Source organism: Phaseolus vulgaris, chromosome 11 (genome assembly GCF_051622355.1).
Source record: "Phaseolus vulgaris cultivar YP4 chromosome 11, ASM5162235v1, whole genome shotgun sequence".
NCBI lineage: Eukaryota > Viridiplantae > Streptophyta > Magnoliopsida > Fabales > Fabaceae > Phaseolus > Phaseolus vulgaris.
This window is the reverse complement of record NC_143508.1, coordinates 30,791,037-30,811,102: the sequence shown is the minus strand read 5'-3', so window position 1 is coordinate 30,811,102 and position 20,066 is coordinate 30,791,037. Positions and strand designations below refer to the sequence as shown.

At 36.3% G+C, this 20,066-nt stretch overlaps 1 protein-coding gene across 4 annotated transcripts; it reads right to left on the bottom strand.

Annotated features, from left to right (window-relative positions):
* Positions 1-9: 9 nt before the first annotated feature.
* On the bottom strand, positions 10-15,367 carry LOC137830541 (serine/threonine-protein kinase EDR1). Of its 4 annotated transcripts, none has more exons than XM_068637980.2 (17): positions 14,933-15,367; positions 13,712-14,108; positions 12,828-13,031; positions 12,255-12,449; positions 11,837-12,081; positions 11,232-11,351; positions 10,961-11,050; positions 8,823-8,918; positions 4,867-4,965; positions 3,118-3,241; positions 2,461-2,749; positions 1,506-1,629; positions 1,392-1,411; positions 1,001-1,157; positions 574-862; positions 373-445; positions 10-272 (listed from the first exon to the last, which is right to left on the bottom strand). In XM_068637980.2, exons 2-17 carry the CDS (start codon positions 13,958-13,960, stop codon positions 190-192), a joined length of 2,457 nt encoding a protein of 818 aa, XP_068494081.1. In that variant the 5' UTR covers positions 13,961-14,108; positions 14,933-15,367; the 3' UTR covers positions 10-189. The 4 variants fall into 4 exon arrangements, with proteins under 4 accessions (XP_068494081.1, XP_068494089.1, XP_068494098.1 ...); XM_068637988.2 differs by having other exon boundaries at positions 14,929-15,327; XM_068637997.2 differs by lacking the exon at positions 8,823-8,918.
* Between the last annotated feature and the right edge of the window lie 4,699 nt (positions 15,368-20,066).

Below are 20,066 nucleotides of genomic sequence, written 5' to 3'. Positions count from 1 at the left end.
GAAGATAAGTGATGGATAATGGATTAACTTTCATTGCCCCCACATGAGACTTTAGTTAGAAACGCACCGATGCATGTTTCATTATGCTTTAGATAAAGAACAAAAATTCATAGAAGTTTACATCAGCCGAAAACACTAAAGTAACAACTCTACCCGAAATTCACTATGTACAAAACGATAAACACTGCATCAAAACAGAGAGTACTGGATGTCCACCAAGCGAGAGAGGATCTCCTCACAACTTGGCCGTTCATGTGGTTCCGCCCAACACTCTGCATAGAGAAATCGAGTAACCAAATAAACTAGATGGAATCTGAATAAAATAATAGCATCGATGGAAAAAAGGCATCGAATAATTCGACAGTTGCAGACCTGAAATCAGCCTGCCTAGCGGGCCTTCAGGAATATCCAATCGAGAACCCTCGTTAGCAACGGTATAAACCACCTAATCAGCAGACTAAAGTGTTAACATAAATAAAACATCACATTTTGAAGAACCAAAATTTTCAATAAAAACATAAAGGAAATGCAAACTCTTTATGGAAGATTAACAAAATCGTCCATCAAACATACCCTCTCCGGAGGCACGCCTTCCCATGGCCTATTCAAGGTGCAGAGCTCCCACATTATGACCCCCAGGCTGAATATATCACATTTTTCAGTGAATGGTTCATTTCGAACAAGTTCAGGAGCCATCCATTCCGGGGTTCCAGCTGACAAGGAATCTCTCATGGGAGAATCTTCTATTATTCTTGAAAGTCCAAAATCACATATTTTCACCGTCCAATGCTTGTCCACAAGACAATTTGCACTTTTCACATCACGGTGAATAATCTTCATACGATGTATGTGCATTAGGCCCCTAATCGCCACCATGGAACTCTTGTGAATGTTTTAACAGATCAAATGCCATTTTAAAAGCGAATACGTTTTTCTTACTGAAATAAGTGTTCAACTTCTGAAAGTTGTACATAACCAGGATGTTTCACAAATAACTTACCGGCAAATGTCCCGCAACATCTTTAGTCTTCTCCGCCAACTAAGCTTCTTCTTTTGACCACTCACATGAATCAAGTAAAACAAAGAGCCCATCTCCATGTATTCAGTTACCATTGACAAGCGTGGGGGCTTTGTGCATGCACCAAGAAATAAGATAACTGCATAAAAATCAGTCGCTTGATATATATCAGATGGTCCCAAAAAAGTCATGCACCAAGAGATATTCTTATTTACAAAGATATATGCACAATATCATTCTTAGTATTTCGAGCAAGGAGGAATTGAGTAATAATTCCAAACTTTCAGTTGTCAAAAACATCCAGAAAACAGAATGTCCAAGATCAATTACTGAAAAGACCCATATAATAACTAGTTAGGATATTGGGGAGTACCATTAGGATGTCGGAGCCGGCTGGAGGAATAAAGAGACGGAACAAACAAACTGCGAGTCAGCAAATGTTTGATGAAACAAAATTGCTGGAAAATAGCAAATCAGCGTGTAATACCTGAGAATGGATATCTCATTGCAGAAATCTTCCATGTTTTCAGCAGTTAAATCTTGCTCTAGGAAAACTTTGATTGCGACATCTGTGCCATTCCATATGCCACGGAAAACTTCTCCAAAGAACCCTGGAAAAGAACAGGACAATCACGTGTCATAAGTTTATATGAAGCTAGTTTTTCTCCCGACGGTTCAAAATCATGAATTTAAAATCATCAATTGTATCATAGTTTTAGTAACAAATTAAAAAAATTAACTAATAAACTGAGCATACACAATTTCAATAATAATAGCATGGTATATAACTTTATTTTTTCCCTAAATACTGAGACTTCAATTCAGATATCTTCATAAATTCCAAAAGTTCGTTTTTCCCTTGTCATGTTTGATTGATTTTGGGTTCCTGAATTGCTAATTCTAGGCTAGATTTCTTTACTAATTAATAATAAATTGATTACTCAGTTTCTTTCCACCTTCACTTGGCAGTATTTCTTTAGCTGAACATACATATAGTTCTTCAACATTTTTTTTCTTTTTCCTTGTTCTTGTTCTTTCTCTAAAGGAGATCACACTCACCAACCCAAAACCTTGAAATTGTTGAAACCCAAATAGAGGGTATAAAAGGAATCATCCATTAATTTTTCAAGTGGGAGAAGTAAAAATCATTGAATATTTTAAAGGCATCATCTTAAATTTAAAATCAGACAATGAAAAAACTAGGAAAACTCTGGTTGCCTCAACAGATCGGACCAGATCTGTCTAGGTCTGTCACAATCAATAAGAAATATGCAGGGAAATCCAACCTCAAGAAATATTTAGAGTCTAGTGATTCATCCAGAAACTAATTTGCAGTCATTTCAGAAACTCAGCCATGCTTAAATCACAAGTGATACTGAGTCCAACAGCAAAATCAAAACTCGTGATTTTGATAACTACAAGGGGAAAGCTGTGAAACGTACCAATCCCAACGCGAGTTCCAACAGTCAATTCTGTGAAATCGATATTCCATTCTTCATATGGCAACAGAGGTCTATCATTGAACATTGGTGATTCAAGGACTTTATTCCAAGTAGACTCCAGTTCATCATTCATTGGATATCCTGACACTTCACTTCTCTCAGACGCTTGTCCTCTATAATCGTGCGGGGAAGAGGGTAATGACATTGCCTTTTGAGACGTTACAGGGTCACAGTGGGGCGAATACAAAGGGGACCTCTCTTGATGCCCATCAAGATGGAAACTTGACTTCTGTTATATCACATAACAGGAATCAGATGAGGCAAACTACATGCCTTATAACGGAAGTTAATCCAGAAAACCTTGTAAATATAGTTTACTTGTTACTGCAATCATCAATAATAAACACATTATAGAACTGTGAATATATTCCAAATTAGTATAAATTAAATTATACTAAAGCCATCACCAAATTTAGTAGTTGACATGTCTTCTTTTATCATACTTATGAACTATGAGAGCACATTGCTTTCTACTAGACTGAGTTATGTAATCAAACCATAATTATGATGCATAGGATATACTGAAAGAAGCAACAGGCAGAGTATCAAGGCTTAAATAAAGCATATTGTATTGTTACAAAAATAATGCAGACACACTTTTTTCTGAAGATCCATACTGCCGGCTCTATCATTTGGCAAATGGAACAATGAACTGTCAACTACCCCTTGCTCACTCAAAAGACGATTTTGCTTTAGTGTTTCATTCATTGCCCGTACCGCCCTGCAGACATTAGATCGTGAGTTATAGCATTAATGAAACAGCTTACAAATCAACAACAGCACATATGCTACATTCATATTTCATTGAAATAACATGATTATGCATTACGAAAATTGTAAATCAATGATCATTAGTTCACTTGATTAAAGTACAAGTATAATCGTATGCACTCTATGCAGTAGCTATTTATCACAAAGGAGGAACCATTTGTTGGAGTTGCTGTTTCTGGCAAGTGTGCCTAGATGTATCTGATGAATCCAACCCTTGATGCATTTGAAAAGAAAATTGAAGACTTAGATGTGCTTAGTGTGTGTCTCTATATTTTTTATTTGTACGTAAGTTTCTCTCTCTGAGTTGTTTGATCCTTATTTACTTAAAAGAAAGCTTTTTCAAAAGTGTTTTTAACTTATCTTGATGTCAAGATAATTTTAACTGAATAAAAGATATTTTAGTCCATTGATATTCTCATCTGAGGTCTAAAATGGCAGCAGTGAATATTTTAATAAATAGCTTTATCGAATCAATCTGTTAAAATCACTTAAAACCTTGAGTAGTTCTGAAGATCTGTTTCAATCTGTTAAAACGAGCTTTTAACATATTAAAACTATCTTGGGCTTTCAGAAGAATGTAATCAGTCTATTCTAACATGTTGAGAGTATCATTTAATTCATTTTTTTCACTAGTAAGTGAAATCAACATATTAAAACATAGTTTTAATCCATTAAAACTCACAGAGTATATTCTATATAACTCTCATCTTCATCTCATTTGGTACAATTTTGAAATTTGAGTTTCAAATCTTTCTCCATGCTGAGAGAGTTTGCACTGACCCAAAGCCATTTTCTTGGAGCTTTCTTTTGGTGTTTTAAAGATCATTCTTCTCAGATGAAAGAGAAATTTGTGTTTATCTGAAATTCTCTTCTCATTGTACTTGTCATGATTTAGGTGATGTCGTTTCAATTGTATTCTTCATTTCTTTTATAAGGTTGTTGTTTATAGATAGTGTTTCCAGACTCAGCTCAGTAACAGAATGTTACTGGTGTAGGGTTTAAGAGAGGTGTTCTTGGTGTGTCTTTGTATTGTTTTGTTACTGTAAACGATTTTGTTTTAGTGAGAGATTGACTGGTGTAGTCGAGCTATTGAATTTAACTTTTGTATAAGAGTGAACCAGTATAAAACTGTTGAGCATCTCTTTTTTCCTCTCTCTTGTTATTTTTTGTATTTTTAATTTGTTCTTTGGTTCTTGTCTTGCATTTGAACACATTAAAAGAAAGATAACCAAATTCTAAAATTGATCAACCCTTTAAAGATTCATTCTAAAAGTTTTTTAAAAATCTTGATAGTTCAATTCACTCACCCCCACTCCCTTTCTTGAACTCGACCTTTTCTTATAACACCATTTACAGCAGTCAAGCCTCTAGCAATCTACAAATGAATCTATCAGATAAGTTGAGTAATCACCAAGAATTCAATACACTAAGGGTACCTGGTACCAAGGCAAGTACATATTAGCTTATCTTTTCTACAAAAAAAAAAAAAACTAAAACAGAATAAATACTTATCTACACCAAGGACATCATGTTAAGGATATACAGATCCATAAACATAAGAGAGCAGCAATCAACCTTGCAATATCATCACCAATCTCGGGTGTAATGCTGATACTTCTTCTTCGTATTCTACGAACTTCTGATGAGGAGGCACCATCTGACTTATAACTGGATCTGAAAAATGAACTAATTCATCTGTTTAAAAAAATTTGATGAAGAAAATAATTTCTTAAGCTACTGTAGAAACAAATGATAGATCGTCACATGATGGAATCCTTGTGTGTCACAAGCACAACACAAGAAACATATATAATACATGTAGAATGTGCATACATTACGCAGAGATGGACCTAAGCCCATATAGTAAAATACATCTAAGAAGGTGGTGCGTATAAATCATATACATTAAGCATAGAAGTGGATCTTTTATTATTAGGAGAGCCTACCCAATCTGCATAGAATATTCCACAACCCGAGCTTAATTATTGTTGTGTCCATATGAGAAACCTTTTCCAAAGGCTCCTTTAATATACTTTAGAATGCAAACCCCATTCCAATGTCCTGCAACTAACCCACAATGACTACAAAGAAGATGTCAAGACAGGTGACTCTAAGGTTGTTCAGTTTTCCAACCAGTCATCTTGTACCTCTCAGGATCTAAAAGGAGTTCCCCCTGACTTGGTAGAAATTTAGTATTGGGATCCATATGTATGTCAAGGGACATGGAATTCATTAGCCCAATCTCTTATAAAATATTTGTTGCATAGTTCTCGAAAAAATTGCAACTCTATTGTTGGATTGAGCTACCTCAATTCCAAGAACTATCAATGTTTGCCAAGGTCTTTTGTCTGAAAATGATGACAAATATGTTGTTTTATCCATAAAATGTCATGGTCATCATTACTCGTAAGAACGATGTTATCAACATAAATTACCAAGTAGATACACCTAATTCCTAAATGATGATAAAACATATAATGATTAACCTCGCTCTGAGTCATACCAAATTGTTAGACTACTGCACTAAAATCTACCAACCACGCCCTTGGAGTCTATTTAAGACCATATAAAGATTTGTAGAGACAACATACCAACTTAGAAGACTACTCCTCACAACAAAACTAGGAGTTTGTGTTGTTTCACTAAGGTGTTTATCTCTACGCTTTGCCACACCATTTTGTTGAGGGGTAAATGCACAAGTTGTTTGATGAAAAAGACTATAGGAAGACATGAAAGTGTAAAAAATGGAAAAGATATTCACAAGCATTATCACTTCGGAAAATATGAATAGAAGCATAAAATTAGTTTATAACTTCATTATAAAAATATTGAAATACAAAACACAACCCAGAAAGATTTTTCATTAAGAACAATCAAGTACATCAAGAATAGTCACTAACAGAAGTTACAAAATAATGAAATCCTAAAGTAAACTAACACAACTTGGTCTCCAAATATCTAAATGAACTAAAGCAAAAGGAGACAAAGGTTGTTTAGTGGCACTCCTAAGACAAGAACTACAAATATGTTTTCCTTATTGACATGACTCATACTACCAAGTAGACAACTTAGACGCTACAAGGCATTGAAACTTTGGTAAGGTTAGGATGACCCCATTGTACATGGATGAGAGGAGGGGAGTTCACGATCGAGCCAACATGAGCAGAGATCCATAGTTAATAAAGGCCATGGGACTCACATCCAATGTCAATCATGTATCCCAAACTTTGATCCTTTAAATACAATAAAATTTTTAGTACAAGAAAATAGAGCAGATGAAAGGACTGAGAGATAATAAATTAAATGGAGATTTAGGACATAAAGGACACTGGCAATGGAGAGAGAACAAAGAAGATTTATGAAAAGGGGCTCCAAAGCCATTAGACATAGTGACAGAAGGTAAAATAACAGAAACGGAGAGAGATTTGAAAAGAGACTTATTACCATATGTATGATCAATGGCACCAGAGTCGAGGACTCAAGGGCCAAAAGAGGTGGAGCAAATGATACCAACAAATGAAGTACATATGTGCACAACGAAAACAATGGTACTTGTGGTCTAACATTCCTTATACCATTTGAGAAAGTCGTGGCAGAGTTGTGTTGGGATGTTCTATGTCGCCTGCCTTAATTCTTAGAGTGCAACTTCACATAAATGTGAATTGGTTTAAAGATGAAGTCTGACATGGTATCGGAATCTATAACTCATCTTGGTAGTTGCCTATTTTGCTAGGCTTGCCTGGTTTGGCAAACAATTGTGAGGGATGGGGTGTTGGGTAGTTACACTTTGCATGCCTCAATTCTTGGAGTGTAACTTACATATTTGTGGACAATTTCACTTAAAGGCCAATTAGTTTAAGATGAAATCTGACAAGTCGGAGGTCTAGAACTATTAAAAGGAATGGCACCAAAATCATAAGGAATATGGAAAGCAACTTGAGCAATAGTAGCACGAAGCAGAGCAACCATCCAAAGCATGACACTAATCAATTGTGACCGAGTTTGTGGCAATGATCACACCTAGAACAACCTCTGTCAGGTTTGCAAGAACGATCACAATCATCACACTAAAATACCAATGTGTAGGAATCACAAGGGGAAAAAACAAGATATGTTAGGTGATAACTTGCATGGCACATGAACAGGACAGACCAAGCAGAGTTCAATATAAGCACAACAAAGACCCTAATATCGAATCATGAATTGATGAATATCAGGAAGCCCATACAAACACCACCAACATAAATAAGGTTTGACATTGCTTAATTCATGGGCAAGAGTGGCAGTAGAAGGCAATAGTTCATTGAAGTCACATAGAAAACAATGAAATTTGCCCAAGTATTCAACCGTGGAAATCAAGGCGTCTAGTGACAATGATACTCAATAGATTTTGGCAAACACCATATAGATATTAAATATCATTAGTGCCCAACAACAAGGCTTGTACCAAACCCCAACACATGTGTCATGGGTGTTGAAGAGATGCTTCAAGGAAAGGTAGATAAACAGTGGACTTATGATCACTATAGACTTAGGCATCAACTTTTGACCATCGAGGGCGGCCTTTTTTATCAATAGAGGTCATTGTCTAAATAAGATGATCAACATAATCTTGACCTTTAAGTCAAAGCTTGATATCAGAGGCCAAGTGCCAATCATATAACTTGTTAATGGAGTGTGGGACATTGACATAATTAGTAAAGATCAAGGATTCAAACCTAGCACCAGTAGAAGAAGCCATGGGCGCAAGGAAGAGAGAGAGAAAATAATGGCAAGGGAGAAAAGAAATGTTCCCAAAAAACGAGTCCCAATCTTGAAGACAGAATCGGAGGAGAGGACACCAGGGTGAGTCAGACACGCTAAGATCAACTGCAACAATGGCCAGACGAACAGCCACAAGTGGCTGTCAGAAATGGACAAAAAGAGGAGCGTGTTTGCTTCTAAGCGCGCATGAGGGCACATGGTTGCACGGATAGCCATGAGTCTGCTTGAGCAAAGCGACTCTAATGGTGGGGTCACCAGTTTGAAAGGTTACAGTGGAGGACAGTGGCAGAAATGGTGTAAAACAACTACAAAAAGGGACAGGAAGATGAGAGAATGGTGAAAATAAGAAAGAAACATAATTTCCAAAAAATTGGCACTTATGGACAATGGGTCCACCAGGAGGGTTAGGATTCAACTATGCTCTATCATATAGAAATAAATCATAGATACTCAATGATGGAATCCTTGTCTATCACAAAAACATATTACATATAGAATATACATACATTACATAGAGATGGGCGTAGGCCCATATAGTAAAATACATCTAATAGTTACATAATGATATACAATAATCATAATGAGAATATGCCCATGCCATCAATGTTAAAAGGTAACCAGATTTAACAAAAAGAAATATAAGGGTTAATGAGCAATTGGCTTATATTTAATCAGTACCGGTCCCGTGTAAAATATAAGTGAAAAATAAAGTAGCCAGCACCCAACCACTGTAAGAGCAAATATTAAGGGACCATAGAGGCATAAACCTTGGAGTAGACTGGTCATCAGCAAAATCTCTAAAAGCAGTTCTGTCACCACTAAGCTTAGACAGTCCATGTGCTGGCAACGATGGATGTTCTGGACTGCAAACCCAGAAATATTTGAAGAAAAATAAAGAGCATCATTTTCTAATATTCTATAAGTTACTTTACCATTTAGAATTCAGAGATCATTTAGAAACTAATGCTGCTAATTGAAAATTTGATAACACAAACCAAATAGAAAGATAAAAATTGGCTCTCCTTATCATAAACAGATAAGTCATCTTTCAAGAACCGAAAGCATGCCAAAAATAATACAATAGCATATATATAGATAATAGATTATTACATACATATATATACACACACACACATGTATATATATGTTCGTCTAACTGGAAGATTTGAAATTTGATAGTTTAACCATGAATAATTTCAAGACAAATGTAGTTTTCTCTAATACAACCATTAGAATATCAGAGATTATTTTGAAGTTTAGATAAATTCATCATTAATAAATAAATTTAAATAGTATAAATTTGAAGACAATGTGATCTTAAATTTATGAGTAAGTTACACCCACCTCTCATGTCCTTTTTTTGGATTTCCCTCATATATCCCTCTATTTTAAAAACCTACAGAAAACTCCTTAATTGTTTACACAACATTACACTAAAACCCCTTATAAATTAAACTAACACTCCTCAATTGTTTGAAAAATATTATGTGTACAAACAAGGGTGGATGTTTTCCAGACATAAAAAAATAGGGTATTATGTGCAATCTAAAAAGATCTTAGGAGGTGTTAGGGTAATTTACCTAAAATTTGTATCTGGAATCAGTTTATTCCAAATAATTAATTTAAGATCCACTAGTCAGCAGATAACAAAAGGCCCTCTAATATCAGTCACCAAAGCTTCAGATAGTAAGAGGAGCAAAGCAACAAGCAAAATACTCCATCCAAAAATGGCATATTCTCCGCCTTGGAAATTAAAAACAAATCGAATCAGCATTTTGCTGTGTCATCTAAAGTCAGATGATAAGTATCATAATCATAAAATCCATGCACTACTTTCAAAAGCCCGAATAGTAGTCTGCAATCTATCAAGACTATGAAGACCTAACACCTTATTAAGCCAAGAATATCTCTAAAGAGAAATAGAAGTCTTCCCACCAAATTGGCAATAGTAATGATGTGAACCTTTATCAGAAATAACCATTAGCTATTTATCACCATGTTCTCCTTTTATCATTCTCTGTCTAGGACCAGGCCAAGTATTCTTCAAGTAAAGAATCATTGTGCAAACATAAGTAGTTCGAGGAAAGGTAAAGATAAAAAAAATTCACTGAGCAATAATAAATTTAACCAATACAGAACATAAACCATTATTTTCAAAATATGAAGCAAATACAGAGATGACTAAATTAATGGAAAGTGCTGGCCTATATCAACTATCAAGGTGATAGCAGGTCCTAGTTTTCTGAAATACAAAGGTGGTGCAAAAAGCAAGAAAAGGTACAAGCCTAGGCAACTAGAGTGCCCAGCCTATCCCACGAGTCCCACCAACTAATTCCAGACTACCCCCTTTTCTCACTTCTACCCCTTAATACCTCCTTACACACGCAACATACTCCTGAGCCTACACTCCAGCTCCGCAGAGACCCAATCTGCCCTTATTTTCATTCTCTCTCTTGGCTTTCATTTCCTACAGCACATCTTTTCTTTCTTCTTCCATGGACTAGTAATTATAGGGGCTCTAATCAGAGATAATTTCGGAGAGATAATTTCGGAGTAAATTTCTTCATGCTGCAACAGTAAATTTTTTCTTGTCAACAACTTTAATTCTTTCATAAACACTCTAAGCTTTCCACCCTCTAGTTAGTGTTGAAATCAGTTTGATATAGCTTTTGTTATCAGTGTTTTTATCAGCTGTTCTCTTTTACAGCTTTCTTTTTTTCCATTCTCTATATAAATAGAATCCTTGTTTCCTTTGTACTTTTTTATCAATACAAAAATGAGAACTTTGTAAGTACCATTAACAATAAAATACCAAAGCAAGATCATGAACAATATCAATAGTTTATTCTGAACGCAACATGCATGCTTATCATCAATCCAAAACCACAAGGAAATTATGAATAACCTTGAACTAGCAGTCCTCTGTTCAGCAATGACCTTTCTCCGACTCCGCCGACCAAATGCAGTTGCAATGTTGGGTTCACTATGTGAAAAACTGGGAGAATTGACAAAACATCAACAGGAAAAAGTTGGTAGTTTACATCTCAAGAGAGTGGTGAGAAGAAGGATCAAAATCAAAAAGATGGGAAAAAAGAGAGGAGAAAAGCTTTTATTGAAAGAAAACAATGTGAAAAGGCCAATCTGTGTCATTTCAAAATAAGCAAAGGAAGTATTACCTCAAATTTCTTTCCAGACTGGTATTTGATCGTAACATCATATTTCGCAGGGGAAGGCCTGATACATTTGAAGATACTTCAAATCTTCTGTGGAATTGGAGGCTTTCCTCCTTTTCAACACTGATAGGGGCACCAAGAGAAAAATTGGTCAATTGATAAATCTCATAGCTACCAAAACATATGGCCTCAAGGCAATAGGGCAATGCATAGTCAGAATTATCGATGACAAGTGAAAATGCTAATTGCAGTCCAACTTTGGACCACAACCCCCCTCCCCACCCTAATAAAACCACCCTACAGTTTGATGCTAATATGGCACCGTTTTTACTGATCTAGGCAACGCCATCTTGCAAAAATTTGAAGATGAGGCAGTATTCTATTGACTTTGCTACCTGGATACACAGCAACATGCCACAAAAAAACAAAGTGCCATAACATCATCAATCTGACAAGGATTGAATTGCATGATTTAGAAAACTGTGAGGACATGACATATGTTGCAATCATAATTAGATGAAATTAGGTTTAATAGAGAAACAAAGATAGTAAAAAAGTAATTAGGGTAAACAATAAATAACCATTTTCCAAACCGCTTAGAATCTAACCTCTCTGAAACCCCATATAAAGGACTATTTGGTTCTAATGGGGAATCACAGGAATCATTTTCTGCAGAATCACTCTCTCCAGCTGCAGAAACGTGTGTCATAAGAATTGATTTTGTTGATCGTGGCAATAGTTGGCCAGGAAAACGCATAAGATCAACCAGCAATTCCACAGAATTTAACACAACTATCACTGACATATGCTTGTAGGAGTCCACACATTCAGCAGCCCCGTCATTGGGAAAACCCTGATAAAGAGAATGGCAAAACAAGATATCATAATAAATAACATTCTATATTTATAATTGATTCTTTTGCTAAAAATATTTCATTAGAGTATTTGGATTGAAACTCGTAAAGTAGTTAAGTTAATGGCAGAGAATAACTGCAATCTGAAACAACCAAAGAAATCAGAGCTCACCATCATAAGCCTACTTTCCAGACCTACAGTATCTGCTAATACTTTAAATAAGATAGCTCGAGGACGGCATGAACCATGCCTTATTTGCCCCAGCATCTGGACACCATGATTCTCAAACATGTGGGAGTGGGAGGATTCCTCAACTGCAGCTTTTGCTGGACTTTCTACATTTGGTCGCTTATAAAAGTCAGAAACCTGTGCAGAATTTAAGGTCAAAATAATGCTGAGCACCTTTGTATTTTGCTTAAAAATAAATACATGCATACATAGAAACATCTAATAGATAATTGAAAATAATACCTATCAATAAACTTGTAGTTGATGATTAAGAAGAAATCATTCATTAAAAAATGCAATAACTAAAATCAGAGAGTAAAAAAAAATGAACAGCTCAGCCAAGAAAAGGAAAAATTATCTTGAAAAATTAATAGTGGGACTAGTTTGGAAAGTACTTCACCTTAGAAAATACATTTTGTACAAGGAAGAAAATCTCCCCAGACCAATGGAGAAACAATAATACATAATCCATGCACACTAAAAGATACAAAAATAAGATGCAAAAATAGTACATACTAATCCAGCTATCTTCTTAATCATTGCAGGTGGATTTGAATTTAATCCTTTAACCAATGCCACAATTAGTTGCTTCAACATAGATAACCTTCTATCTTTCTCTGAATCCACAACAATGACATCAGCCCTGAAACCCTCTCCACCCAAAGCTTGAAGCTCATCCAAAGTAGGAATACTATCAAAAAATTTCTTGAGTCTTTTCTCCTGCACATTTAAGTTATATTTTAGTTACACATGAAAGAACAGGGGTACCACATACAAACTACAAAATACAAGCCATAAATGAGCAGAAAATAATTACAAAATATTCTAAAACTGTCACTCAGTAAATTGTTAGAACATATAATTAACCATAAGAATTTAACAAAATACATATAGAATGTATGAAACAAAATGGGCTGAAATATGATCATTTTCAATAGGGAAACTTCAACAAAATATGCAAGACTAAATGATCCTTTCTTTAACAATTGGTTATACCTCTGATGAGAGTTTGATACTATAAACACTAACTACTTAGTAGTTGCATTTCACATGCTAAAAACATGCCTTACTCTAGCGTGCCCCAGGCAATGTATGTGACGTTAAGCTATTCCAGTTCCATTAATTGCTTCAAGCACAACATGCTACATCAAGCACACAACATACTACTTCAAGCACAGTACATGCTACGCCACTCATACCAAGTAGCTGCAAATGATCTTCCAGAAATTTATATAACAGTAATATTCAATGTTTGTAGTTCATATAACCCTACTTTTCCATAAAATTGCAGCTACAAATGGGTCTTCTTTACCATTTTTTATTAAAATATAATTAGTGAGAGAATGAGAAAAATAGTAAGAATTTAAAAATAAAAATAAATAAATAAAATAAAAACTCACTGGAATAACTGAATAAAAACCATTGGGTATTGGTTCTGAAAGCATTCCAGTGCGCCAGAGAATTTGTGACGCCTTTTGAGGTGACATAACATCTTGGTTAGCATGTCCTGATAATTCTTTATTATTTAAGGTTTGATCTTGAGAGCTCAAGGAAACGGATTCAAAATTTTCAACAAAGTCTGAAGGCCACCATGACATGTTTAATGGCCTTCGCTCTGCTGGCCCTGCATCTTCTCGTGTCTCTTCCATGTTTTCATAAAAATGGAATTTAAAACCATTTCGCCACACTTCTTAACCCATAAGAGACATATCACAGCTGAAGATAGCTCTAAAATCACAAATCATCGAAAAACATACTTTTGCAGCTCCAACTCCTTCAACCTGGAGACCACATAGCCTGCACAAACAAAAGAACAAGGCACATAAAGTAAGAAGATGCAAGAATGAACCATTTTACCATACTATCAAACACGCTAGCATAAACATTGAATACGGTCATGAGTACCAATGTTCAGTAATTACAGTACTTGTTAACTTGTCCATTAAACCTTGGCCCAAACCTAATGTCTCCAAAAGTACATTTATTTATACTAATTCCATTTATTGGGTAAACCAAACATTCTCTCTTCCACTCTCTATTCCCAAGCTTCTTTTTTTGATTTTTTTTCTATATTTAATCTCCACCCAAACCAATTATCCCCACTCGGTCTCCTTGCCTACTCTCTTCTCTTTACCCACTCAACTTCAAACTAAGCAGGCGCATATGGAAATAGAATTTCAAATTTCAATTTAACTCATCTTTTTACAATTCATTCATTAAAATTAATGCATTTCAATAATTAAAACAAATACTTCTAACACTAACAACTAAACCGCCACATATCACCTTTGCACAATCATAAAAGGATCTAACACAGAAAAAAAAAAAAAACACATCAAAAGAGAACAACAACAAAAACAACCAAAACAAATCTACATTGTGCCAGACTCAGTTCCATTCGATCCAAATTTTAAATCAGCAACAAGCGAAAAGCAAAAGGTGAACAACAGAGATTAAATTGCAAGAAGGAAAGCAGGAGCAGTGAAGAAACATCCAACAATGCAAAGCAAGAGCCAGAAAGAGGAACAGTAACAGAATTGAAATTGGCGCGAATGTGAATACTAGAATGAAAGGACGCGTTGACGAAGAAGAAATGGGAGAGAGAAACCGTTAGTACCTACCGGCGAGAGATCGAAGCATTTGAGCGGAGAAACAGCGAGTGGCGGATTAGCATTTGAATCTCAACGACTCTGCGAAGGTTTTATAGCGAAGCGCAGAGCCATAAAACACAGAAGTGACAACAATAAAGGTGGGGGAAAGGACAAAAAGGAAGCGCGATGGTGATGATGGAAACAAGGAAGTTGAAAGAGAGAGGGATTTGATCGTTTTGGGTTTAGGATTGACGGAGGGAGAAAGCGATGGGCATGGTTGGTTAGTTAGAGATTTGGGTTTGGGAGAGATTTAAGAGTGAGTGAGAGCTCACGTGAGAGGTTATATTTTACAATACAAGTTAGAAGAATCTGGGGACCTTGCAACCTCACTCTCTCCGCCAGCTAACTAAGTTCATAGACTTTCCTCTCTCGTCTTTATTCTTAGTCTAAATTCTTCCCTCTTTCACCTCTATTTTTTTTACTTCTTCTCTTTCTTTCTTTTTTTTACTTTTTATAGCAATTAATATATTTATAAATGAATTTAACAGTTATATACCATACCGTAAAGTCATTTCTTAATGTTAACTAATTCAAATATTTATTATAAAACTTCACCAACTTATCATTTTTTATTGAACAATAATTTATTTTTTATTTTTCATAAAGGTAATATCACAAAAGAGTGACACCATAAATTAGTGGGAGGAAGTTTTTTTTGTTAATGGGACTAAATATTTCATTAGCTTGATGATTAATCGTTATAAAAACATTGATAATTATTTTTTTACTTAAACGAATCAAATGAATACATTATTTAAGAAATATAAAGTTAGCATTTTCGTACAATGTTAATAATGTGAAAAGGGTTTTAGACTGTAAATAAATTAATAACTTAGTACAAAAAAGAGTTAAAGTGTTTAATTTTTTTATATTTTTATGTTTTTTTAACTTAGACTTACCAATGATAATAATGATAGGAAAATATAATTTGGTTCAATTAAAAAGAAATACTGCGTCTGGACACTTAGTCAATTATTTTTTTAACGAAAAATAACGTTTTTAATATAATTTTAAATTTTTTTATAAATTTTAATTACCATTTATTAAAAAATATAATTTTGTCCGTGTTTTTTTTTAATAAAAAATCATTTCTAACAAGTAGTTGAAATAGCCTTTAAGTATAATCAAACTTATGAATTTTCTTCAACTTACAAATATTTTGAAAAGTTGTAGCAATGCATAAAAAAAAACTAAACATAGTTTTTTTTACATAATTGAGTATTTAGTAAAATAAAACTCAAAAAAAAATATAATGGTAAAATTATAAATTATATTTGTATTGGCTAGAGTGTTCGGACCTCGCTCCAAGCAAGATCAGGGTAGTTTCTTAAAAATCCTAAAATGTACTTTAAATGTATTTATTTTTTTACATTCTAAATTATGGAATCCGAACAAAATCTGGATTGACACTTTCAGTAAAATTTTGGATCCACCAATCCGTAATTGAAAATATGCATTTCACATTCAAAAATCCATCATTGAAAAAAAGCATTCCGGATCCATCAATCCATAACAGAAATATACAATGCAGATTCAGAAATCCATAATTCAAAAAAAAATACATTCTGGATCCACAAATCTGTAACAGAATTAAGCTTCTAGATTCAGCAATCCGGAAATCAATAATTTATGCAAAATTTGCTTCCGGAACACTCCCTCATCCGAAAAAAAAATGATTCAGTTTTGGATTGATGAATTTGTAACACAGTCCCAGGTCCCGATTTCCACTAACCACGGTGTCACTTTTCAAATAAAAAATCAAGGTCAGTTTTGAGATTTATAAAATTGTGGGGGTGTAGGAAAAAAACATAGGGGTACAGGAAGAATAAGCCTTAGATCAGCTTGATTTTTGGGCCAATATAGGCCCAAGGGGTGGGCCATGAGCTTGGCCTAGATGGTGCTAGACAACTCGAAAAAGATAATTAAAATAGAAGAAATATTCTAATTGTTTATAATACATATGTTAAATTAAATATCAATAAAAGTTGTTGGAAATAAAGTAGTTAGCATCCAAGAATAAATGTGCATGTGAACATAATGTTTTATTGTTGTTAGCACCCAAGAATAAAGGTGCACGTAAGCAGTATGTTTTTATGTTATGATTATATTTTTCCTGTTGAAAATCTTGCTCTGTTGAGATTGGAGAAAACCGTTGAAGGGATATCTATAAAAGGGGTTTGAGACCCAACGCTGTTTTTGAATACTTAAGACTGGAACTGATTTGATATCTTAAATGCTCTCACTGATTTGACCGTTGAAGTGTGATCAACAGGTAGAGCCCCCTTTGCCCCAGCAAAGCGGTATCCCGGAGCAACAATTGGAGACAAAGCAGAAGAGGGGCTTGCCCATTCAGACAGTCTGAGGCCAACGAGAACATTTGGCGCATACCGTGGGGCACGATAAAACTTGATCTCATCCACATTTTCGACTAAGCCTTCTGACGTGATGAGAAATACAAGGCAAGGTCTGCTGGGATCCGAATGAAGCGATGCAACTCATTGAGGCCATGAGAGTCGTTCGAGAGGCAAACGAAGAATGTTGAAGAGAGCAAGAGCGAGTCCAAGAGGAAGCCAAGGCAAAGCAGGAGCGACTACAAGCAGAAGCCTGAGCTGAGCAAGAGCTCTTGTAAGATCGTCTGATGGCAAAAATCGAGGCCTCCTGGATAGTTATGGAGGAGTTGTACAATATTTTCAACGTCAGGCAAAGGGGGGGAGAGGCACTGAAAGACTATTTGAGTATGTTCTGTGCAGTCATAATGAACATTCAAACACACGATGAAGAGATGATGGTCGTCGCCTTCGTACAAGGGATAACAGCAGGATTGCTCAGTGATTCGTTAATTAGAAATCTAGCAGAGACATTCTCCGAGGTATGTGAACGAGTTGTCGCTCACATTGAAGCGGAAGAGATCGTGCTCAGGAAGAATGGCAGCTCATGCTCAAAGCAACCTAAGCCCAAGGAGTTCAACCGAGATTGGTCCCTGGGGGTTAATGAAACCTCCATCAAGAAGAGAACAGACTCAAGGTACGTCCCATATGTAGCCAAGAGAGATGAGCCCAAGACGAAAGTCAGGGAAGGGTCAGCAACCAGGCCCAAATTCCAAGTATCTTATAAAGAGCTCTTGAGCATGCTAAGGGTAACGGATAAGCTAAAATTTCCCCAAAAGATAGATCGGTTCTTGGGATCACAAAAGATACTTGGTGTGATTTCCACCGAGCATTTGGGCACAACGTTAACTGATGCATAGCCTTAGGTTTCCAACTAGCTATCCTGGTCAATGAGGGATTCTTGAAGGAGTACCTCAATGCTAACCAGGAAGAACCAAAGGGAGATGTTGCTATCAGGGACCAAACACATGAGACATCAGTCCATGGAGACTTGAACACCATTGCGTGAAGATTTTCTAAAGGAGGAAACTCGGCCTCCAAGCGTAAGCGATACGTGCATCCTCCAGAGCACACTCTCTGCTTCACGAGTTCTGATTTGGAAGATGTGTTTCCTCACGAGGATGATCCGGTGGTGATATCCGTTGCTACCGCAGGGCGAAAGGTACACAGAGTTGTGGTCGACTAGGGGAGCTCGACTGATGTGATGTTCTGGGGAACGTTCACCAACTTGCAGTTATCCCCTGATCAATTGAGGTCATACGATGGATGTTTGGTTGGTTTCACAGGAGATCAGGTAGAAGTCTGAGGGTACGTTGAGCTGAGGATGACCTTTTCTGATGAAAGCATAGCCAGAACGATTACCATCAGGTACATCGTTGTTAACGCCTCTTCTTCTTACAACTTATATTTGGGGCGACCTTCCCTGAACAGGTTGGGCGCGGTAGCCTCAACCGCCCATATGAAGATGAAGTTGCCTTCTTTTGAAAGAGGGTTGATCACCATAAAGGCCGATCAGAAGACGACACGAAAATGTTATGAGAGTAATTTGAAGAATCAAAGGGAAACTTATGCAATCACCATCCAGGCAGGAGAACCAGAATGGATTGCAGAGGTAGATGTCATCAATGAGAGATAACCTGGACCTGTTGGAGAAGTTCAGAAGAGAGAGATAAAAGGGAAGAAGTTCAAGCTTGACACCTCACTTCACAAGGAGCTAGAAGATAAACTAGTCGATGTAATATCGGAGAACATGAATGCTTTTGCATAGTCATCCGTAGACATGCCCGGGATAAACCCAGATTTTCTATGCCATCGGCTCACCATGGATGAAAGGGTCAAACTTGTGGTTCAAAGGCGAAGAAAATTCAATGAAAATAAGCCCCTCATCATCCGAAAAGAGACTCGGAATCTCTTGGATGTTGGCCACGTAAGGCACATCCAATACCATGAGTGGTTGGCAAATGTAGTGTTGGTAAAGAAGGCCAACGGGAAGTGGAAGATGTGTGTCAACTTCACTTATTTGAACAAGGCTTGTTCCATTCTTACCCACTCCCGAGCATAGACTCCTTGGTTGACAACGCCTCAGGTTGTCGATTGTTAAGTTTCCTAGAGGCGTTCTCGGGGTATAATCAGATTCGTATGCACCCGAAGGACGAGAATAAATAACCTTTATGGCTGAGGTTGCCAGTTACTGCTACAAGGTCATTCCCTTTGGCCTGAAAAATGTTGGCACAACTTATCAATTCCCGAGCAGACCTGTTGCCTAAGCTAGGAGCTCAGGGAAGGGAGGTCAGCAGAGGTCTATGATCCAAGAGACATTGAAGTCACCCAGGACAACTGTAGAAGGGTTGTCCGAAGTCGACCACTTAGAGGTCTTAGGGATAAGCTCAGGAAATGGGAGAAGGCATCGATCAATGATTCAAGAAACCCTGAAAGTCCCAAGAATAACCATTCATGGGTTATTGGGGGATGAGTTTCTTAAAGTTTGTAGGTTGACAATGCAGTGACTTAGATAACCCCCTACAAGCGTTACCTTGTTGATGGGTTACTTCTCGTCGAGCCTACCGAGGCCAAGATTGTTAAGAGGAATGTAGGGCGGTATACCCAAATAGATGGAAACCTTTTTCGTCATGGTTATACCCACCCGATACTCACATGTGTAAGTAGAGATCAGTGCGCCCGCATAATGGTTGAACTTCATGAATGTATTTGCGGTA